This window comes from Callorhinus ursinus, unplaced genomic scaffold (assembly GCF_003265705.2).
Source record: "Callorhinus ursinus isolate GAN/ISIS: 27379988/994484 unplaced genomic scaffold, GSC_fseal_2.0 scaffold20, whole genome shotgun sequence".
NCBI classification, from domain to species: domain Eukaryota; kingdom Metazoa; phylum Chordata; class Mammalia; order Carnivora; family Otariidae; genus Callorhinus; species Callorhinus ursinus.
The window spans coordinates 31,105,916-31,130,806 of record NW_027397082.1 but is presented as its reverse complement, the minus strand read 5'-3'; the positions used below and the strand labels follow the sequence as shown (position 1 = coordinate 31,130,806).

The 24,891-nt window shown below is 37.3% G+C and overlaps 1 protein-coding gene across 8 annotated transcripts in view; it reads left to right on the top strand.

Moving 5' to 3' along the window:
• The window catches only part of ZFAND4 (zinc finger AN1-type containing 4), a 100,227-nt gene that overhangs the window by 50,218 nt on the left and 25,118 nt on the right, over nt 1-24,891 (top strand). For all 8 annotated transcript variants that reach the window (XR_003210024.2, XR_012381746.1, XM_025881076.2 and 5 more), the window contains 2 exons: nt 2,550-2,736; nt 11,149-11,296. Coding sequence is in view for 6 of the 8 variants with exons in the window: in XM_025881076.2 (XP_025736861.1) it covers nt 2,550-2,736; nt 11,149-11,296 (335 nt within the window). In the remaining 2 variants the exon portion in view is untranslated. The remainder of the gene's footprint in view (nt 1-2,549; nt 2,737-11,148; nt 11,297-24,891) is intronic.

The window sequence follows — 24,891 nt, the reverse complement described above, 5'->3', positions numbered from 1 at the left end:
GGCAAAGAGAGAGGGAGAAGCAGGCTTCCCAGTGAGCAAGGAGCCCAATCTGGGACTCAATCCCAGGACCCTGGAATCATGACCTGAGCTGAAGGCAGATGCTTAACCGACTGAGCCACCCAGGCATCCCAAGAAACTTAAAGTGTTTACAGAGCCATTATGATAAGATAGAATTATACAGTGTTTAATAACATGTAAATTCCACTGTTACAAAATTTTGAAAGTTGGTTATGTGTGTATAGTATTGTTTTTAAACCAGGTTATTTTATCAGAACAATCTACGTTTCTTACTAGGACCAGAATTATTTTATGCTTATGAGGAGAAGTGTAAGTGCTATAGATTTTTTTTTAATTTTTAAAGATTTTATTTATTCATTTGAAAGAGAGAGAGCATGAGCAGGGTGAGAGGTAGATGGAGAGGGAGAGGCAGACTTCCCCGCTGAGCAGGGAGCCCAACCTGGCGCTCAATCCCAGGACCCTGCGATCATGACCTGAGCCGAAGGCAAATGCTCAGCCAACTGAGCCACCCAGGTGCCCCAAGTGCTATAGATTTTGAGTTAAAAATATATCCATGGGAGTTTTTTTGGTTTTTTTGGGTTTTTTTTGTTTTGTTTGTTTTTTACTTTTTGAGAAATGAAAATAAAAGGCATCGTTCTCCTTAGGTAGCTGAAGCTTTGTAATATTTTTGTAGAGTAAATTGTAATAATTTTGTAAAATTTTTCCCTAGAGTTTTCTATTCCTTGTTTGTAAATTGAAAAATCAGCAAGGAGAACTTGTCTTTTTTAATATTTTAATTATATATTTAATAATTTTGCCTTTATTGAATCAACTTCTTTAAAGTTAAAAGCTTGCTGTTGTCTCCATACATCATTGAAAACTTTGTGAAGATTAAAAACTATACGCAGATCTAGAACTCTTCCATGTTGTATATGAGAAACCATATTTTTTGGTTATTTAGTTTTACTTGAAAATTATGGTTTAGAAAATACCATGAGTTCAGTAATATTTAGCTTTTAAAATTGTTTTTGAATTAATCATTATCAAAACAGCATAGAAAATCCTTTCTAAAACTAAATTTTATTTTAAGGTATATATACAGTATGTTATACCTGATGAAATCATGGTTTTTTTCTGTTATGAAAAGGTGTGTGCATATACCACATAGATGCATATACATATTCAATCCCAATGCCTCCTCAAATAAGGCACACCATGTTGATTTAGGTAAGGCTTTCCATACAGCTTTAGTAATGGCAGCAACATAGATTTTATTTCTTTTTAAGATAATGTGGAATGTGTGGTGTTAACTTAAAAATGGTAAGGACCTGTTTTAAACATGTCTCTTAATATTTGCACATTTTGTGCCTATGAAAGAGTTGGTCAAAACATCCAAATGTTTTTATAAAATAAGCTAAATATTATATTTCTAATTTTTCTGTTTTAGTGGTGGTGGTATTGGATTAGGATTTGGGAACATTTTTAATGTTTTTACCTTGTTACTTTCACAGTTTAATATTTCTTAGTGCTATAACTTTTTTAAAGGTCAGCACAGCACTGGGATTCTGTTAATAAATAAGCTACTTGTATCAAAGGGAATTTGAGAAATTGTTGCCTCTTTTAGGAAAGAGCAAATGTTTCTGCAGCTTGACATGAGAGTTTTTGGGAGTGAACTTTTTTTCCTGTAATCATTACTTAAGTCTGGGTCAGAGTCTTTTAGAACATTTGCCCTATGAGCCAGCAATCTCTTGAGGCCTTTCCCCCGGCAGGAGCAGAATCTGTGGCTGCTGTGGACAAGATGATGGCTGCAATACCAAACCTGAGGACCACTCCAGGCCAGAAGAGCCTATAGTAATGGGGGGGCTTTGCCCCAGTCCTTTTGCTCTGACTGGACACATGGGTACATACCAGGACAGTTGGAATCCTGGGAGGATGCTTTCAAGAAACAACACACTGGCCATTGCACACATGGCAGTACTACACTCAGGGGCCCCCTTGTGTTCTGAATTGTTGTATACTTTTAATTACCTAACTTGATGTGTCAAGAAACAGCTCTAAGAAGAACGTAAATCCAGAATCAAAGAAGAATCTAAAACCAGAAAGAAAAAAGAGATTCACTTGCTTCTAATTTCCAACACGTCTCCTAATTATGTATGTGTGTCTTTTTTTAAATCTAAAATAAGTGGAATTTATATTGCTTTTAAATTATTGATGTAACCAATATTGGAAAATATAGGAAGTAGACGTGTGAAGTGAAAATAGTTATAGGTAATTATGTCATAGAATCAGCAAATATACAGACTCTAGTGGCACAGGAAAATACTGATGTATTTAGTTAAGCCCTGTCTTTGTATGTAATAACATAATAATGAATTTCATTTCTTTCATGTTAGTACAACATAGGGAATGCTGTATTAACTGTAAAAAGACCAGAAACTTATTTAAAAACTATCATATATATGTTCTAATTCACATTATATCCTGTCACTGTGCCAACATGCATAAAACTTGATATAAATTGAAAGCTTGTTTATCAATTTTTCCATTTGTAGTTCCTATGGAAGATCCACTTAGGGAGATGGCTGAGTACATGGATTCCAGTCGAGATGAGGTCTGGGAGAAGACCTCCTGCAACAAACAAGTTACATTTTTGGTATACCGAGAAGGAGATCAATTGAATTTCTTTCGTGTAGTAGATAAGGGAGATGGCACTTTAACACCATTATCTGAATCTTTAAGGTAAATAGGTTTTCATTTGCATGTCTCACTTAGAAAAGGAGAACACTGTATGATATACTCCATAAACCTTAATGTTTACTTTGTGTTGTCTAAAATAATCTTACATTCACAAGACTGACTAAATTTCACGCATTCTCCCCACTCCTGCGCCCCAGATATATAATTCTGAAATTGTCCTTCATATGATTGATATTTAGAGAGTAATTTATAAAACTGAAATTTCTTTATGGAATAGGATTTTTATGTAAAAGATTTATTTCTGTCCTTTATGAAACTAAGATGCTGACTTGATTATAGAGTCTTGTTATAATATTGTGTTATTGTACAACCTTGGCATAATAGGGTTGAACCTAGAGTTGCTGTTTTTTTTCAAAATTTAACTCTACTGCTTAAAGGCCGATAAATCTCTTTACTTTTCTGGTCTTGTTTTCCTACTCTGTAAAAGGAAGAGGAGTTCTTAAATTGATTCTAAACTCAGAAGGAAACAACTTTAAAGGTACTTAGCTAGGCAATAGAACAATTAGGAAATAAGACAAGGTCATCTCTAAGTTTCTGTATACTCTGTCTTACTTTGATTCTTTTTTTTTAAAGTATTTTATCTTTATTTTTTTAAAGATTTTATTTATTAGAGAGAGAGAGAAACAGCATGAGAGGGGAGAAGGTCAGAGGGAGAAGCAGGCTCCCCGCTGAGCCGGGAGCCTGATGTGGGACTCGATCCCAGGACTCCAGGATCATGACCTGAGCTGAAGGCAGTCGCTTAACCAACTGAGCCACCCACACGCCCCCTTGCTTTGATTCTTTATTGACTTTCGCTTTAAGCCACTAAACACTTAATGAACTTTTTAGCCAGTCTGTACACTAGTACTGGCTTACAAAGATGATTGCCCCTCCCTTTATGGAGCATGCAATCTGCTTTAACTAGTACCTATAATATATTCTTTTTTTTTAAGATTTTATTTATTTATTTAAGAGAGAGAATGAGACAGAGCACGAGAGGGAAGAGGGTCAGAGGGAGAAGCAGACTCCCTGTTGAGCAGGGAGCCCGATGCGGGACTCAATCCCGGGACTCCAGGATCATGACCTGAGCCGAAGGCAGTCGCTTAACCAGCTGAGCCACACAGGCGCCCACCTATAATATATTCTTGCCAAATGTTATAAAAAGATATCAACAGCTCTGGAAAACCAGATAAGAAGGCCTTCATTTTGCCTGAAAGGTGGAGAGTTAGGGACAAACTCTGAGAAGAAGGGACCTTAAAAGGGGAGTAGGAGTTTTCCAAGCAGACCAAGGAAGGAAAGGTATTACAGGTAACTAAATTTAATCATTAGTTGTGGGGTTTTTTGGTATAAGTTCTTTTTATAATGGTATAAGTTCTTTATATATTTTGGATTCTAACCCCTCATTGGTTATATCATTTGCAAATATCTTCTCCCATTCAATAGGTTGCCTTTTCATTTTGTCGAACGTTTCCTTTGCTACACAAGTTTTTCTTTTTTTTACGATTTTTCATTTATTTATATAACACAGAGAGAGAAATAGAGAGAGAGCACAAGCAGGGGGAGCGGCAGGCAGGCAGAGGGAGAGGAAAAGCAGACTTCCCGTGGAGCAAGGAGACCGATATGGGGCTCAATCCCAGGACCCTGGAATCATGACCTGAGCTGAAGGCAGATGCTTAACCTACTGAGCCACCCAGGTGCCCCTGTACAAAAGCTTTTTATTTTAAAATAGTATAGTCCCAATAGTTTATTTTTGCTTTTGTTTCCCTTGCCAGAGGAGACATATTTAGAAAAATTTTGCTAAGGGAGACAGCAAAGAAATTACTGCCTGTGTTTTCTTCTAGGAGTTTTATGGTTTCAGGTCTCACATTTAGATCTTTAAGTCATTTTGAGTTTATTTTTGTGTATAGTATAAGAAAGTGGTCTAGTTTAATTATTTTTTGCATGTAGCTGTCTAATTTTTCTAGCATCACTTATTGGAGAGACTGTCTTTTCCCCCATTGTATATTTTTGCCTCCTTTGTTGTAGATTACTTGCCCATATAAGCATGGGTTTACTTCTGGGCTCTCTGTTCTATTCCACTGATCTGTGTGTCTATTTCTGTGCCGGTACCATACTGTTTTGATTATTATAGCTTTGTAATATATCTTGAAATCTGAGACTGTGATACCTCCAGCTTTGTTCTTTCTCAAGATTGCTTTGGCTATTTGGGGGTCCTTTGGTGGTACAAGTGGCTAAATTCAATCCCACAATATATAAAGCTAGTAGAAAAAATAACTTGTAGTCTGGAGAACAGTTTCTGTGGCTCAGGAGGCTAGTCACAGTTTAGCTGGGTGCTCTGCTCAGGGTCTCCCAAAGCTGCAGTTGAGGTGTTGGCAAAGACACACTCTTATATGGAGGCTTGATAGAATCTACTTCCAAGCTCATTCATGTTGTTGGCGTAATTCATTTCCTGGCAGTTGTATGACTGAGGACCCTGGGTTTTTTTCTGGCTTTTGCCTAGAGGCTGCCCTCAGCTCCCTTTTGATTAACTCAGAATCGACTGATTTGAGGCCTAAATTACATCTGAAAAATCACTTTTACCATATTGTGGTGACTAGAAACAAGTCCTAGGTCATTTTTACACTCAAGTGTAGGGGAGTGTACAGGATATGAGCACCAGGGATTGGGAATCATGGGGATTTCTTTAGATTCTGCCCACCACAAGTTCTGTAGAAGGATTAGACTCATTTTTTGAGAACTGACTATGATAAATGGGTGTTGACTGTTGACTCTAACTTGTTACGATCTGGTTACTACAAAGTGTAATAGTAACCATATAGTAACTACAACCATGTAGGCCAGAGGTAGAGAAGAGGGAGTAATCAGGGCTGCAGCCTTAATCCAGAGCCTCTTGCTTGGACCATGAAAAGAATTTTTTCATACCAGTCTCCCCATGTGCTAGCTCACTGTTGTTTTGGTTTCCTTCCTTCAAACATCCTCTTTTGGTTCCCTTTTCCTAAAGAAAATCTAAGCTCCTTAGCTTTGCATGTAAGGCCCTTTACAACCAGTCATTGTCCATTTTTGAGCTCTCCTTCATTATGCCATGTTTTTGTACATCTTTTACCCTTTGCTTGAAATGTCATTTTCTTCTTTTACCTCAATTTCTCCTCAGCCAGCTTCTATTTAAGACATAGCCCAAGTGTTGCCAAGGATTTCAACTAAAATTGTACCGTTCCTCGCAAGCTATTTTTTTTAACTTTTCTCTTCCTTTCTTTTCACCTACCAGAATTGGACAAGGGATAGGGGTGGGTGAGAAGGGAGAGTAGAAAACTTTTTCTGGCCATACCTTGAAGGACATTTATCTTGACTGTTGTAGGAGAGGCTTTCTTACTCTGTAATGGGGGCAGCAAAATTTTTTTGGAAAGGGCCAAATAGTAACTATTTTAGGATTTTCAGGCCAAGAGATAAAATCAAAGATACTGTGTAGGTACTTACGTAACAAGAGAGAAGAATGTCCACATAATTTTTACTGTCAAAATTCGAAATATAATAATAATAATTGAGGGGCACCTGGTAGCTCAGTTGGTTAAGTGCCCACCTCTTGATTTGGGCTCAGGTCATGATCTCAGCATTTTGAGATCGAGCCCCATGTTGGGCTCCAGGCTGGGCGTGGAGCCTGCTTAAGATTCTCTCCCTCTCTCCACCTCTCATGTGCGTGCGCGCGGGTGCGGGTTTACATGCACTCTCTCTTAAAAAAATTAAAAAAATAATGAGTACTTGCGTGTGTGTGTGAATTTGGATCCATGAAAGAGGAGAATTGAATGCTTTTTGCGGGGGTAATGTTACTTGAGGTTGCAAGCTAGTGTTGGCTATCAAATTTGCAAAATCAGTTGCAAAAGTTCATCTGTTAGTATGGATCTATAATGAGATTTTATGTATTTTATCTTTGAAAATTTTTTTTCACACAGATGTTGCCATGTACTGATACCAGTCCCCATAAGCATATGATTTTAATTGAGCATATTCATTGCTTGGAAGGCATTTATAGAATTCTGTTACAGTGTCCTCTTGCCATTTGCCTTTAGCATGGCATTACATTGCATATTAATCACATCAGGATAGGTGGAGCTCCTCAATTGTGCATTTAAATAGATTTTGAAATACGGAAATTTCCTTTAACTTGTATGAAAACACTGCTGGGAATTTAGGAAATATGCCCTGTAAATTTATGTGGGAATGTTCTTGCTTTTTAACTTTTGAAAGCATGCTATTACATGTGAGTCAAAGTAATATTGGTGTCATCACAGTGATATTACTGCAGTATAAGTTTCTTACAGGAGCACTGTTTTGCCTTATAATTTTAGGTGGAATTCAGTAAGACACATTAAGTTCACAGCAAAAACTAATTTTCAAAGGCATTCAGGTGAAGGTGATTCTTCTTGTTGAGAAAAACTCAATGTTAGCCCTGAGCTTAAAAGAATAATAATAAAACTATTATAGTCAAGACATTGAACTCATGGCTAAGTCCGTGAACCAAAAAAGTTTATTGTTGACACTTCTGGTTTAAGAATACATAATAGATTCAAATATTTACCCCTGAATACCTGCTGATGAATAATACAGCGAGTAACCATAGTCTTTTACACCTTAGCTTTTCATTAGCTTTGTAAATTTGTCCAACTTGTTTTTTTTTCTGTTCCACACATATTTTTACTCTATCACTTGTAGGAGATTTCACTTCAAGTTGTACTGAATTAGTGTTTTAGCAACTCTTTTGAAAATCTTACCTGTAGTTGTTTCATGCAGACTATTCATAGGGGCTTCATTCTTAAGTAACTTCAAAGTTGGTATTGATACCTTGATAAACAAAAACAACTGAACAGTACCAATAACTTATGTCGACTCATCAAAAGCCAAGGAACAGAACTCCAAATCATTGCCTTATTGTTTAGTTGTCTATTGTTGTTGCTTCCATTGTTACCAATTTTTCAAGAAATTGTTCTTGCCAAAGGGGTAGTCTTCATTTAAACAAGTTTATTTTCTCTGAACACATTTCTTCAATTGCTGTGATCAAGCATAGTTTAATTAATTCACTGTTGGCAAACAGATTTTCTTACTACCTAGTAAATTAGGCCCTCGGAAACTTATTTTGGTTGCAGTTTCATTTTCATTTTTTCTTTTTGCGAAGAAATTCTACTTTGATGAGATATGCCATTTTAAATTTTTGCAGCTTTTCTGACACTTTCCTGCAAATTGGGAATAGTGTGATGAGTTCTTAGTCTGGTAGTGTCCAAATAAGTGGTTTTTCTTTAGCATAGCCACAGTGTCATTGCACAATGAACACAATACTTTGCTATGTAATCGCACGTAACTGACGGTCAAACAGTCCACTCTCTACTGAGCCTTAAACCCGCGGCATTCGAAGTTCACGCTTCTTGTTCTGACATGTTAGGAGTGTGTGTGTGTCAATGTCATGGTACAATGATACACATGGCACTCAAAATGCTGTGGAATTATGATTGTGCCAGTGTGCTTTGTAGTGTGCCAAGCCGAAGTGCAGAGTGGTGAGACGGCCACATACGATTCTAATGTGGCTGCTCAGCTCTACCATTACAGTGCAGAAGCCGGCATCTGTAACACGTGATCCAGTGAGGGTGGCAGTGTTTTAATCAAACTTTTTATTTATGGACACAACTATGAATTGGATATAATTTAACATTATGAAATATTATTTTGATTTTTTTCAACTATTTAGAAGTGTCAAAACCATTCTTGTGGACCACACAAAAGTAAGTGGTAGAATGAACTTGGCCTGTGACCATAGTTTACCAACTCCTGCTCTAGGGAGGAAACAGGGAGAATGGGTGCTAATTTAACTCATTCTGGTACAAATCTAGTATCAGTCATTTTTAGTCTTAAATCTTTATAGTTAATGATGCCACCTTACTGCTTTTTTAAGTGGGAAGAAATAAAAGGAGGCAATGCAAGACAATTTTAATTAAATGGTAACTTGTCTGTGAAAGTCACGTGAGTACTTGGCTTCTGGATGAACAATATTCATGTTGTAATAAATATTCATTTGCCCATCTTTTGCTCTTTAATCAAATTATTAGATTAAAAGATTTAGAAAAAGTTAAATACAGCATTCAAGAAAATATCTAGAAACTTAAGAAAATATTTAGAACATTTAAATATGAAAAATATTTATAAGTTTATAAATTACTACATTATCCTAGTCTAGTTACATTTTTCCATTTTGAAAAAAATTGGTTTTTAACTGATCTCCTAAATCTGTTCTGTGAGAGAAAACACAGTAATGTGGTTCTTTGAAAAAAATTAGGTGAATTTAAAAGCATGTTTTTACCCTCAAAAATACATCCACTGAAATAGTTATCATGATTGTACTTTAAAAAATACACATATATACATACACGTGTGCATGCAAGCACATGCACACAGACATACTGTTTTCCATGGGAAAACATTAAAGGACCAATTTTTTATGACGGGAAAGTTGAGTCAGAAACCTCTTTTGGTATTCAGTATGGGTATGTAAAGTTAAAATAACCATAGGATGTATGAGAGAAGTACTTAAAATACTGCAAGATGACCAAGGATAGAATATACTAGAGTCATTCCTTTCAACTCCAAGGGTGAAGTGGCAAAAATCTCCACTCATCCCTCCTTTTCAGATACAAGAGCCCTCACATACTGTAAGTTCTATCACTTATTTGGGTTCACAAGCATAATGCAGTAAAGTCTGTTGTTTGGTGCCTGAGGAAGCAACAGGAAATAGTATAAAGAGTAGACTTTGGAGGCAGGGGATTTGAATCTTAAGTCCACCATTTACAGGTTTAGTAAAACCTCTCTCAACTGCCGTCTCTTCATTTATAAAATGAGATATAATATCACCTTACATAGTTTTTATGAGGATTAGAAATAGCATGTAAAAAGTATCTGGCAGAGTAGCATTCAGTAAATGATAGCAATATTAATTTAGTGTTGTTCCCATTGTGTCAATTTTCATACTGTGGTAGGCATCTACAGTAGGTACAAGTGATGGTCACAAGTCAAACACGAGGGACTAAATTGCTTATGGAGACATATTCCCGCTATCATTCCTTCTGATGCCCATACCTGCTATGCACGTAGTTAATCTATGATTTCAAAATGTCATCATTTTCACCATGTAAAGTTTTAAGGATGAGGCTATCCATTATGTACTTTGTCTTTGTGTGGTGGTGGTATGTGCTTCAGAAGTGGTATGGAATATGCCCTTATTATTTAAGGTTATCCTAAATTGTTTCCATTTCTTACAACCATATAGAACAGGAAATTTTGTTAACGCTCATACATTAGCAGAGATACATACTTTAGTTCTTCTGTAAGTAAATCAGACATGGTGATCAACACTTATTCTTAGTCTGCTCTATTTAAAATCTTAGTCGTTCTACAAATATGCTGAACTTGTGTTTATCCTAAACCTTTACCATTGTAATTTTACTGTTACTGAAAAAGCTGAGTGAAATTTCACTAGTGTTTGTGTTTATTTCAACATTTATTGGCTATGCACCAAGCACTGTGCCAGGCACTGAGACTAAGAAGATGAATAAGGCCTAATTTCTGCTTTCATCTTGCTTACATATGGGGGGAGTGAGAAGGAAAGATAGACATATAAGTATAAATATGAGGATAGTGTGATAAGTGCCAGTATATTATGCAGTCCAAGAGAAGGGGCTCCAAATAATCATTATGTTAAGGTATGAATAAATGTCATGGTGACTGATCAGTAATTCAGTTGTTTTACATGTGTAATAATTTGTGTCATGACTTGACTGGGGTTTCTTTTTTCATTTTAAAATACATGCCGTTCTAGGTGGTTACACTTACAAACGCTGAAAAAAATCTTGTTATTCTTATTTTTTCATTGTTCTTTAAGAACAGATAATGTTCTAATGATACCTGTGTGAGTTCTTTTTTAGTGAAAATCCTCTCAGGATGAATAAAAATCTGGACTCTGTGTCAGTTTCTTTTTCATTATGGTTAAATGGAATTCTGATCAGCCTGTGGTCTAGGTTTCACAATTATCAGCCTTGGCTGATAAAATGAAATCAGTGCATTTTTGTGAAGATGGATTTTGCTTCTGTGGGAGTGAAGTAGTGGGTGCCATTAAGACCTTCATTTGTGGTATATTGACTTCAGAAAAGCTTAGCTGTGTGAGATATGTCAGTCATGCTAGATCATGGTATTTATCCATATTTATTTTTTTCCTCTAAGAAGTATATTTTTTGAAATACATTTGCCTTGAATTTACATTGACAAGATTTATTTTTTTACCGTTAGCAGCATCTGTATAGTTTCTATTGCACATAAGTATTTTTAGTCATTGAGCAGGTATCAGAAACATCTCAGTAGTAATTATTGCTTTCTTTGCAGTGGTGGGTCTGTGTATAATTTGTATACGGATGAAGATGAAGAAATTGAGCCTTCTCCTTCTGGGCAACAGATAATTGAAAATTCAATAACTATGAATAAGATGAAGCTGCTGAAGGCTAAGATGGAGAACATGAATCTCAGCAAAAAGGTGAAGCTGTTGGCATTTGGCCAGGCTTTTCTCTAGTTTGTCCCTGCGGGGCTCACAGCATTGAGGTCTGTTGATAATTGTGAAAATGAATTATTTATAAAATATTGTTCATTTCAATTTTCTGGCCTCAGTTATTTATTGAGATATTAACAGTGATGAATTGTTTTTTTAGGCCACCAATACATCTACTGTGATACATTGCACTTAAAATAATTCATTTTTTTAAATTTCATAGCTCTAGTGCTAAGAAGGATAATAAAAAATAGCCTAATCTTAATCTTGCAATAGTTACTTTTTAAAATGCTCTGTTAATGTTCGCTTTTTATAGGTATCTCCTCTATTTGGGCTTTGATAAGGAATATTCCTATGTTTAGCTTTACTAGATATTGTCAGTTTTCCAAAGTGATTCCAAAGTAATTGAACCAGTTTACATTCAACTGTCCAGTAGTGAATGAGAGAGGGTTTTCACACAGCCTTACCAGCATTTGGTATAATCCTTTTTTATTTTTGTCATTCTGGTTGATGTGTAGTTGCCTCACATTGTGGTTTTAATTTGTATTCCTCTGACTGATGAGGTTGAGCACCTTTCCCATGTTTATTGGGTATTTGGATATCCCTTTTTGTAAAGTGCCTGTTCATATCTCTTGGGCATTTTTCTATTCAGTGGTATGTTGTTGTTGTTTTTTTAAAAGATTTTTTATTTATTGAGAGAGAGAGAGAATGGTAGAGAGAGAGCATGAGAGGAAAGAAGGTCAGAGGGAGAGGCAGACTCCCTGCTGAGCAGCGAGCCCGATGCGGGACTTGATCCTGGGACTCCAGGATCATGACCTGAGCCGAAGGCAGTCACTTAACCAACTGAGCCTCGCAGGCACCCTATTCAGTGGTATGTTTTTTGCTTATTGATTTTTTTTTATCTTTATGTATTCTGGTTATAAATCTTTTGTCATACACACACACACACATCACTATTCTGTTAGTTTGCTTTTCACTCTCTTAATAACTAATCCCTTTTTCTTTCTTGAAATATAATATATACATAAAATAAGGTTCACAGATCTTTAATGTACAGCTTGATGAATTTTTACATTTATATACACTCATGTAGGTACAACCCAGATTAAAATAGAACCAGGTTTCCTTATAACCTTTCCCTACTCCCAGAAATAACTACTATTCTTACGCTTGTCACCATAAATTAGTTTTACCAGTTGTTAAACTTTGTATAAATATCCTCTTTTTTTTTTTTTTTGTTCTGGTTTCTTTTGCCCAACATCATACTTTTGTAAATCATCCATGTTGTGGGTATCAGTTCATTCTTTTTTCTGCTATGTACTATTCTATTGTATGACTATTCTTCAGTTTGTTTCTCTCCTTTTGATAGGTTGGATTGTTTGTAGTGTTTGGCTTTCATCAGTAAAGATGCTTCCAACATTCTTTTTTTAAAAATTTTTTATTGTTATGTTAATCACCATATATTACATCATTTGTTTTGGTGTACTGTTCCATGATTCATTGTTTGTTCATAACACCCAGTGCTCCATGCAGAATGTGCCCTCTTTAATACCCATCACCAGGCTAACCCATCCCCCTACCCCCCTCCCCTCTAGAACCCTCAGTTTCTTTTTCAGAGTCCATCATCTCTCCTGGTTCATCTCCCCCTCTGAGTTACTCCCCTTCATTCTTCCTCTCCTGCTATCTTCTTTTTCTTTTTTCTTAAAATATGTTGCGTTATTTGTTTCAGAAGTACAGATCTGTGATTCAACAGTCTTACACAATTCACAGCACTCACCGTAGCACATACCCTCCCCAATGTCTATCACCCAGCCACCCCATCCCTCCCACCCCCGACCACTCCAGCAACCCTCAGTTTGTTCCTGAGATTAAGAATTCCTCATATCAGTGAGGTCATATGATACATGTCTTTCTCTGATTGACTTATTTCACTAAGCATAACACCCTCCAGTTCCATCCACGTCGTTGCAAATGGCAAGATCTCATTCCTTTTGATGGCTGCATAATATAGCAGCAATGTCCACAATAGCCAAACTGTGGAAAGAGCCAAGATGTCCAACGACAGATGAATGGATAAAGAAGATGTGGTATATATACACAATGGAATATTATGCTTCCAACATTCTTATGCATGTTTTTGGTGGATGTATGCACTCTTTTCTTTGGGGCATAAGCCTAGGAAGGTGCTTGTCATAGGGTAGGTTTATATGTAGCTTTAGTCACTACGCCAGTTTTGCAAGAGCTCGGTAATTGTTCCTTTCTCATTTAGGTTTACAATCCATCTAAAAAAATTTTAAAAAATGTAATGTGAAGTAGGGTAAAGATAATTTCTTCCAGGTGGAGAACAATTGACCTAGCTCTATTGAAAAAAATTTCTTTCTCCACAATCTAAATGTTTATGCATCTAATAACAGAACTTCAAAATACGCAGAGCAAAAGCTACAAAGAGAAGTCGGCAAACCCAGTTATTTTAGAAGAATTCTACATTCACACTCTCAAAAAATTGATAGAAAAGCTAGCGAATCAGAAAGGATGTAAGAAGACTTGAATAACACTATCAACCTACTTGTTCTAATTGACATTTACAGAATGCTCCACCTAAAAATAGCAAAATATACATTCTTCGTAAGTGCACGCAGAACATTTACTAAGATAAACCATATTGTTTGCTATCAAACAAGTCCCAATAAATTTGAAAAGATTCAAATCATACAAAAAGGCTCTCTTATTATCATGGGATAAAGTTAGGAATCCATAACAGATATCTGAAAAGTCCAATATTTTGGAAATAACACACTTCTAAGTAGTCGATGGGTCGAATAAATCCAAAGAAATTAAAAATCATTTTGCATGGAGCAAAAATATTCTGATAATGTGAATTACTTTTTTTAATATGAAATCATTCTTACATTCTTAGAATGAACTACTCTTGGTTGTGATGAATCTTCCTTTTTATATCTTTATGTTTCATTTGCTAATACTGTATTTAGGACTTTTGTTTATCAAGGAAATTGGTCTGTAATTTTTTCTAACATACAGCAAAATTGAAAGAATTTTACAGTGAACACCCATTTATCTACAACCTAGATTTTATAATTAACATTTTTAAAAAAATTGTTTTTAGTTGTAAAATATACATAAAATTTAGTATCTTAATCATTTTTAAGTTTACATGTTGTTCAGTAATGTTAAGTACATTCATACTATTGCACAGTCTTTAGAACTTTTTCATCATGCAAAGTGAAACTCTGTACTCATTAAACAATTCCCTATTTCCCTGCTCCCCCTGCAGTCCCTGGCAACCACAATTCTGCTGTCTGTTTCTATAAACTTGACTCTACATACCTTGTATAAAGCGGAATCATACAGTTTTGTTTTTTTGTTTTTGTTTTTGTTTTGTGGATGACTTACTTCATTTAGCGATGTCCTCAGAGTTCATCCATGTTGTAGCATATGTCACAATTTCCGTATTTTTAAGGTTGAGTAATACTCCATTTTGTGTATGTGTGTATAACATTTTATTTACCCATGCATCTATCGATGGAGACTCTACCTCTTGGCTGTTGTGAAGAATGCTGCTGTCAACATGGGTATATAAATATCTCTTTGAGATCAGTCCTTTGGATATATACCCAGAATTTCAAGATCATATGGTAATTTTTTGAGGGATTGCCATATTGTTTTCTTTTTTTGTAAAGATTTTATTTATTTGACAGAGACACAGCAAGAGAGGGAACACAAGCAGGGGGAGTGGGAGAGGGAGAAACAGGCTTCCCGCTGAGCAGGGAGCTCAGTGCAGGGCTCGATCCCAGGACCCTGGGACCATGACCTGAGCCAAAGGCAGATGCTTAATGACAGAGCCATCCAGGCGCCCTGCCATATTGTTTTCTACAGCAGTTGTATGTACCATCTTAAAATCTACTGGTGATACACAAAGTTTCCAATTTTTCCACATCCTCACCAACACTTGCTATTTTGTTATTTTTTAAAGAGTAGTCATCCTCATTGGTGTGAAGTGATATCTCATTGCAGGTTTGATTTGCATTTTTCTAAAGGTTAGTGATGTTGAGCATCTTTTCATGTGCTAGTTGACCACTTGTATATCTTCTTTGGAGAAATGTCTATTTAAGTCTTTGGCCCATTTTTGAATTCGGTTATTTGTTTTGTTGTTGAGGTTTAAGAGTTCTTTAGAAATATATTCTGGATACTGAATTCTTAGGAGGTATGTGATTTGCAAATATTTTCTCCTATAGGTTGCCTTTTTACTCTGACAGTAGTGTCCTTTGATACACCAAAATTTCAAATTTCTATGTAGTCCATTTTATCTATTTTTACTTTTGTTGCCCATACTTTTTTGATTTTATATCCAAAAAATCATTGCCAAATCCAATGTCATGAAGCTTTTCCTTCTGTTTTCTCCTAAAAGTGTTATAATTTTAGGTCTTACATTTAGATCTTTGGTACATTTTAGGTTAATTTTTGTATGTGGTGTAAGGTAAGACTCCCAACTTCACTCTTTTGAATGTGGATATCCAATTTTCCCTCTTCCACTTGTTGAAGAAACAGTCTTTTCCCCATTGGGTGGTCTTGATACTTTGTTGAAAGTCATTTGACCAAATATGTGAGGGTTTATTTCTGGGCTGTGTAATCTATTCCATTGGTCCATATGTCTTTATGCCAGTACCACACCTTTATTTTTTTATTGAAATATAATTGACATACAATATATCCTATTAATTTTAGGTGTACATCATAGTGATTCATTATTTTTATATATTATCAAATGATCCCCAGAATAAGTCTGATTACCATCTGTCAACACACAAAGTTATTTACAATATTATTAACTGTATTTCCTTTGCTGTACATTACATCACCATGACTTACTTCTTTTATAACTGGAAGTTTGTGCCTCTTAATCCTCTTCATCTGTTTTGTCCTGCCCCCAACCCCTTATTCTGGTAACCAGCAGTTTGTTTCCTGTATCTATGAGTTTGTCTCCATTTATTTTTGTTTGACTGTTTTGTATTTTTGATTCCATGTATATGTGAAATCATATGGTATTTGTCTTTCTCTGTCTGACTTATTCCACTTAACATAATACCTTCAAAGTCTATACATGTTATCACAAATGACAAGATTTTATTCTTTTTTTTTTGGCTAATATTTCATTGCGTGTATATACCACATCTTTATCCATCTATATCAGTGGACACTTAGGTTTCGTCCATATTAAGATACGTAAATAAGTACGATTATTTAATTACAATAATATTGTAAATAATGTGACGCTGAACATAGGAGCACACATAATCTCTTTCAATTGGTGTTTCTATTTTCTTCAGGTCAATGCCCATAAGTAGAATTTTGATATATTGTATGGTAGTTATATCTTTAATTTTTTAAAAAGATTTATTTATTTGCTTGAAAGAGAACATGAGTGGAGGGAGGGGCAGAGGAAGAGGGAGAGAGAATCCTCAAAACAGCCCCCCTGCTGAGTGTGGAACCCAATGGGGGGCTTGATTCTAGGACCCTGAGATCATGACCTGAGGCACAATCAAGAGTCAGACACTTAACCGACTGAGTCACACAGACTCCCCTATTTTTAAGTTTTTGAGGAACTTACGTACTGTTTTCCAGAGTGGCTGTACCAACTGGCATTCCTACCAAATGTATGAGGGTTCCTTTTTCTCTATATCCTTGCTAATACTTGTTGTTTTAATTTTTCTGGCAATAGCCAATTTGACAGATGTGAAGTGATACCTCACTGTAGTTTGGATTTGCATTTCCCCAATAATTAGTGATATTGAACATTTTCTCTTGTGCCTATTGGCCATCTGTATGTCTTCTTTGGAAAAATGTCTATTCAAGTCCTCTGCCCATGTTTTAATCTGGTTGGTTGGTTGGTTGTTCGATATTAAGTTGTGTAAGTTCCTTACATATTTTGGATATTAACCCCTTATCAGATATATGATTTGCAAATATCTTTCCCCATTCAGTAGGTTGCCATTTTGTTTTGTTATTGCTTTCCTTCACTGTGCAAAAGTTTTTTAGTTTGATGTAATCCCATTTGTTTATTTTAGCTTTTGTTGCCCTTGCCTAAGGAGACTGGCCCCCCAAAATATTACTAAGACCATTGTGAAAGAGCTTATTGGCTATGTTTTCTTCTAGGAGTTTTATAGTTTCAGGTTGTATATTCAAGTCTTTAATCCATATTGGATTTATTTATTTATTTTTAAAGATTTTATTTATTGTCAGAGAGAGAGATAAGAGAGAGCACAAGCAGGAGGAGAAGCAGGCTCCTCGTCCAGCAAGGAGCCCTGTGTGGGACTTGATCCCAGGACCCTGGGATCATGACTGAGCTGAAGGCAGACACTTAACTGACTGAGCCACCCAGGCATCCCCATTTTGAATTTATTTTTGTATATGGTAGAGGTATTGGTTTCATTTCATTCTTTTGAGTACCACACTCTTGATTACTGTTGCTTTGAAATAAGTTTGAAATCAGGAGGTAAGAAACCTACAATTTTGTTCTTCTTTGTTAAGATTGTTTTGGCTGGGGGCGCCTGGGTGGCTCAGTTGGTTAAGCATCTGCCTTCGGCTCAGGTCATGATCCCAGGGTCCTGGGATTGAGCCCCGCATCAGGCTCCCTGCTCAGCTGGGAGCCTGCTTCTCCCTCACTCACACCCCTGCTGGTGTTCCCTCTCTTGCTGTGTCTCTCTCTGTCAAATAAATAAATAAAATCTTTAAAAAAAAAATACCCATCACAAAGCTAGCCCATCCCCCGACCCCCTCCCCTCTAAACGCCTCAGTTTGTTTCTCAGAGTCCATAGTCTCTCATGGTTCATCTCTCCATCCGATTACCCTCCCCTTCATTTTTCCCTTCCTTCTCCTAGTGTCCTCCATGCTATTCCTCATGTTCCACAAATAAGTGAAACCACATGATAATTGACTTTTTCTGCTTGACTTATTTCACTTAGCATAAGCTCCTCCAGTCCCAACCATGTTGGTGTAAAAGTTGGGTATTCATCCTTTCTGATGGCTGAGTAATATTCCATTGTACATATGGACCACATCTTCTTTATCCATTCATCTGCTGAAGGGCATGTCAGCTCTTTCCACAGTTTGGCTATTGTGGACATTGCTGCTTTGAACATTAGGGTGCATATGGCCCTTCTTTTCACTCCATCTGTGTCTTTGGGGTAAATACCCAGGAGTACAATTGCTGGATCATAGGGTAGCTCTCTTTTTTAATTTTTTGAGGCACCTCCACACTGTTTTCCAAAGTGGCTGTACCAACTTGCATTCCCACCAACAGTGTAAGAGGGTTCCCCTTTCTCCACAGGCTCTCCAACATTTGTTGTTTCTTGCCTTGTCAATTTTTGCCATTCTAACTGGTTTTGATTTGAATTTCCCTGATGGCTAATGATGATGAACATTTTTTCATGTGTCTGTTAGGCATTTGTATGTCTTCTTTGGAGAAGTGTCTGTTCGTGTCATCTGCCCATTTTTTCACTTGATTATTTGGTTTTTTGGGTGTTGAGTTTGAGAAGTTCTTTATAGATCTTGGATACCAGCCTTTTATCTGTAGTGTCATTTGCAAATATCTTCTCCCATTCTGTGGGTTGCCTCTTTGTTTTGTTGACTGTTTCCTTTGCTGTGCAGAAGCTTTTTATCTTTTTTTAAAAATTTTTATTTATTTATTTGACACAGAGAGAGACATAATGAGAGAGGGAACACAAGCAGGGGGAGTGGGAGAGGGAGAAGCAGGCCCCCTGTGGAGCAGAGAGCCCGATGTGGGGCTCGTTTCCAGGACTCCAGGATCATGACCTGAGCTGAAGGCAGATGCTTAATGACTGAGCCATCCAGGTGCCCCAGAAGCTTTTTATCTTGATGAAGTCCCAAAAGTTCATTTTTGCTTTTGTTTCACTAGCCTTTGGAGATGTATCTTGAAAGAAGTTGCTGTGGCTGATGTCAAAGAGGTTACTACCTATGTTCTCCTCTAGGATTTTGATGGATTCCTGTCTCACATTGAGGTCTTTCATCCATTTTGAGTTTATCCTTGTGTATGGTGTTAGAGAATGGTCGAGTTTCATTCTTCTGTATATAGCCGTCCAATTTTTCCAGCACCATTTATTGAAGAGACTCTGTTTTTTCCATTGCATATTTTTTCCTGCTTTGTTGAAGATTATTTGACCATAGAGTTGAGGGTCCATATCTGGGCTCTATTCTGTTCCATTGGTCTATATGTCTGTTTTTGTGCCAGTACCATGCTGTCTTGGTGATCACTGCTTTCTAATATAGCTTGAAATCTGGCAACGTGATGCCCCCAGCTTTGTTTTTCAACATTTCCTTGGTGATTCGGGGTCTTTTCTGATTCCATACAAATTTTAGGATTGTTTGTTCCAGCACTTTGAAAAATGTCATTGGAATTTTGATCGGGATGGTGTTGAAGGTATAGATTGCTCTGGGCAGCATAGACATTTTAACAATGTTTATTCTTCCGATCCACGAACATGGAATGTTTTTCAGTTTTTTTGTGTCGTCTTCAATTTCTTTCATGAGTGTTCTGTAGTTCCTAGAGTATAGATCCTTTACCTCTTTGGTTAGGTTTATTCCGAGGTATCTTATGGTTTTTGCTTCTATTGTAAATGAAATCGTTTCTCTAATTTCTCTTTCTACAGTTGCATTGTTAGTGTATAAGAAAGAACTGATTTCTGTGCATTGATTTTGTATCCTGCCACATTACTGAATTGCTGTATGAGTTCTAGTAATTTGGGGGTGGAGTCTTTTGGATTTTCCACATAAAGTATCATGTCATCTGTGAAGAGAGAGTGAGTTTGGCTTTTTCTTTGCCAATTTGAATACCTTTGATTTCTTTTTGTTGTCTGATTGCTGTTGCTAGGACTTCTGATACTATGTTGAACAATAGTGGCAAGAGTGGGCATCCTGGATGTGTTCCTGATCTTAAGGAAAAGGCTCTCAGCTTTTCCTCATTGAGGATGATATTTGCTTTGGGTTTTTCATAGATGGATTTTATGAACTTGAGGAATGTGTGCTCTATTCCTATACTCTGGAGTTTTAATCAGGAAAGGATGCTGTATTTTGTCAAATGCTTTTTCTGCATCAATTGAGAGGACCATATGGTTCTTCTCTGTCCTCTTATTAATGTGTTCTATCACATTGATTGATTTGCAAATGTTGAACCATCCTTGCATCCCAGGGGTAAATCCCACTTGGTCGTGGTAGATGATCCTTTTAATGTATTGTTGGATCCAGTTAGCTAGGATTTTGTTGAGGATTTTGGAATCCATCTTCATCAGGGATATTGGTCTGAAATTCTCCTTTTTGATGGGGTCTTTGCCTAGTTTGGGGTTTAAGGTAATGCTGGCCTCATAGAATGAGCCTGGAAGCTTTTCTTCTGTTTCTATTTTTTGAAACAGCTTCAGTAGAATAGGTATTATTTCTTCTTTGAATGTTTGGTGGAATTCCCCCAGAGGGGAGGTCCAGGCCCTGGACTCTGGGAGTTTTTTGATCACTGCTTCAACCTTGTTAATGGTTATTGGCCTATTCAGGTTGTCAGTTTCTTCCTGTTTCAGTCTTGGGAGTTTATAGATTTCCAGGAAGGCATCCATTTCATCCAGATTGCTCAGTTTATTGGCATATAGTTGCTGATAATAATTTCTAATAATTGTTTCTATTTCCTTGGTGTTAGTCGTGATCTCTCCCCTTTCATTCATAATTTTATTAATTTGGGTCCTTTCTCTTTTGTTTTGGGTAAGTCTGGCCAGTGGTTTATCGATCTTATTAATTCTTTCAAAGAACCAGCTTCTAGTTTCATTTATCTGATCTACTGTGTTTCTGGTTTCTAATTCATCTCTGCTCTAATCTTAATTATTTCTCTTCTAATACATGGCTTAGGCATTGTTTGTTGCTTTTTCTCTAGTTCTTTAAGGTGTAGAGTTAGTGATGAATTTGGGATTTTTCTGTTTTTTTGAGTGAGGCTTGGATGGCTATTTATTCCCCCCTTAGGACTGTCTTTGCAGTATCCCGTAGGTTTTGGACCAATGTGTTTTCATTCTTATTGGTTTCCATGAATTTTGAAGTTCTTCTTTGATTTCCTGGTTGACCCAAACATTCTTGAGGAGAGAGGTCTTTAGCTTCCAAGTGTTTGAATTTCTTCCAGATTTTTTCTTGTGATTGAGTTCCAGTTTTAAAGCATTATGGTCTGAGAATATGCAGCGAATAATCTCAGTCTTTTGGTATTGGTTGAGACCTGATTTGTGACCCGGTATGTGATCTATTCTGGAGAAAGTTCCATGCGCGCTCGAGAAGAATGAGTATTCTGTTGTTTTAGGGTGGAACGTTCTGTATATATTTATGAGGTCCATCTGGTCCAGTGTGTCATTCAAAGCTCTTGTTTCCTTGTTGATTTTCTGCTTAGATGATCTGTCCATTGCTGAGAGTGGAGTATTGAAGTCTCCTACAATTAACATATTGTTATCAATATGACTCTTTATTTTGGTTACCAGTTGGCTTATGTAGGTGGCTGCTCCCATGTTGGGGGCATAGATATTTACAATTGTTAGATCTTCTTGTTGGGTAGAGCCTTTAAGAATGATATAGTGTCTTCTGTGTCTCTAGCTACAATCTTTAGTTTAAAATCTAATTTGATATAAGAATTGCTACCCCAGCTTTCTTTTGAGGTCCGCTGGCATGGGAGATGGATCTCCATCCCTTCACTTTCAGTCTGGATGTATCTCTAGGTTCAAAATGAGTCTCTTGTAGACAGCATATGGATAGGTCCTGTCTTTTTATCCAATCTGCAATGCTGTGCTGTTTAATGGGAGCATTTAGGCTGTTCACATTGAGAGTGATTATTGAAAGATATGAATTTATTGTCATCATGTTGCCTGTGAAGACTTGTTTTTATAGATTGTCCCTGTAAATTTCTGTTGTATATCACTCTTGGGGTCTTTCTCCTTTTATAGAAACCTGCTTAATATTCTTGCAGGGCTGGCTTAATGATCACATATTCTTTCAGTTTCTGCTGGTCGTGGAAGCTCTGCATCTCTCCATCCATTCTAAATGACAGCCTTGCCGGATAAAGTATTCTTGGCTGCATGTTCTTCTCATTTAGTACCCTGAATATGTCTTGCCAGGCCTTTCTGGCTTGCCAGGTCTCTGTGGATAGGTCAGATGTTGTTCTGATGTTCCTCCCTGTGTACGTAAGGAATCTCTTCCCCCTAACTGCCCTTAAGATGGTTTCCTTGGTTCTAAGATTTGCGAGTTTTACTATTACATGCCAGGGCGTTGGCCTGTTTTCCTTGATCTTGGGAGGGGTCCTCTCTGCCTGTAGGACATGAGTGTTTGTTTCATTCCTCAGATTAGGGAAGTTCTCAGCTACAATTTGCTCAAATATATCTTCTAGTCCTCTCTCTCTCTCTCTCCACCCTCTCCAGGATTCCAGTAATTCTGACATTGGAATGTTTCGTAGTGTCATTTATTTCTCTGATTCTGTTTTCATGGATTCTGAATTGTTTTTTTCCCTGGCCTCCTCTTTTCCCTTATTTTCTATTAATTGTTCTTCCAGGTCACTAATTCATTCTTCTGCCTCGCTTATCCTGTTAGATTATCTAGATTAGATTGGATCTCATTGATAACATTTTTAAATTCTGCCAGTTTAGCTTTCATTTCTGCTCTTAGAGACTCTATGTTACCATTAATTGATTTCTCCATTCTAGCTATTGTCTTCACAATTGCTAGCCTGAATTCCATCTCCAACATCTTGGTTATATCTGAATCCATTTGTAAATCTGTGGCATAAGTCATAGTCTCTGAGTCTTTCCTATTTTTGGGTTTCCTCCTCCTAGTCATTCTGTTGAGGGGTGGTTGAGGGAATGTATAGAATCCAAATTATTGACCACAACCCAAGCAAGATGCACCTATTTTATAGGGACCTTAGGGTTGCTGGCCTCTTATTTTCCCAGCCTGTCTTCTTGGGGAGGGGCCTGCCGCACTGTCAGTCAGGCAACCCTGTTTGGGCAGAGTTGCCCTGCCCCCTGTTTGGGGGGATGGGCTCAGTGAAAACCGGTTTTTTGGGGCTTTTGTTCTGGTGGCTTTCCCTGTCTTTTCTGAGAGTCAGAGCAGAACAGACCGTTTCCAACCCTCTGCCTCAGAGCAGAGAGATCGCAGTCTGTTCTTCAGTGAGCTCTCCAGGCCACACTCTCCGTTTCTGTCTGTGCTGCTATAAACTGCAGTGTCCTGGGTTGTGCACCCCTTCCAGTGCTCCCAGTCCTTGCCTTCAGCTGGGGCACGTCTCTGCCCTTTGTGCTTCTAAGACCGCCAGCTGCCCCCAGTTCGCATGCGCTGCCCGCTGCTCGGATTTCAGTCTGGGGGGCTACCCTAATGTCCTTCCCCCGCCACCACTGGTCTGTGCATCTGTGCCCTGTCCCCAGCGCAGGAGGCTATCGCTCACCTGCGGTGTAGGATCCCCATGGCCAGGCTTCCTCCCCCTTCCGTTTATCCTCCGATATCTGCCTGCAGAATCATGGCTCCCCACTTCGGACCTCGAAACCAACCACCTGCAATATTCTGTTTGTAGAGATCCAGATCTATCTTCTTACAGCTCAGGCTGATTTTGTTGGTGTTCAGAGTGGTCTGGTAGATATGCAGCTCAATTCTGGGGACCAGTTGGAATAGGGTCCCCTACTCCTCATCTTTTCAAAATCCCCCTTTATATTACTTTTGACTCATGGCTTATTTAGAAGTGGCCTCCTTAGTTTCCAGACATGTGGAATATTTATACGTTTTTGTTATTGATTTTAGTTTAATTTCACTGTGGTCAGAGAACATACTCTTAATGATTTCAAGCCTTTGAAATTAATTAAGGTTTGATTTGTGACAAACCATATCGGTAAATGCTACTTGCACACTTGAAAAGACTGTGTAATGAATCACTATATGTAATATTCTGTATGTATTAGTTAGATCAAGTTTATTGTGTTGTTCAGATCTTTTGTATCCTTTCTGATTTTTTTTGTAGGGGGTCTGTTTTCTGTCCATTTTTGAGAGAGTGTTTATTTAAAAAGTCTCCCTATTTTGTTACAGATTTGTGTTTCTCCTTTTAGATGTTTATTTTTATTTTACATTTTTTTAAAGATTTTATTTATTTATTTGACAGAGACACACTGAGAGAGGGAACACAAGTGGGGGAGAGGAAGAAGCAGACTACCCACTGAGCAGGGAGCCTGATGTGGGGCTGATCCCAGGAACCCAGGATTATGACCTGAGCTGAAGGCAGATGCTTAATGACTGAGCCACCCAGGCGCCCCTATTTTATATATTTTGAAATTGTCATTTGCTCTAATACAGATTTGTGTGATATCCAAGGAATTGTAGTATCTGTCTTGTATTTTAACATTTGCATGATTATAAAATGTTTTTCGTTATTTCTAGTAATGCACTTGTCCTAAAGTCTACTTTGTCTACTATTAACATAGCTATGCTAGCTTTCTTTTGCTTTGTGTTTCTGTTGTATATTCTTTCTATCCTTTTACTTTCAATCTCTTTATGTCCCTATA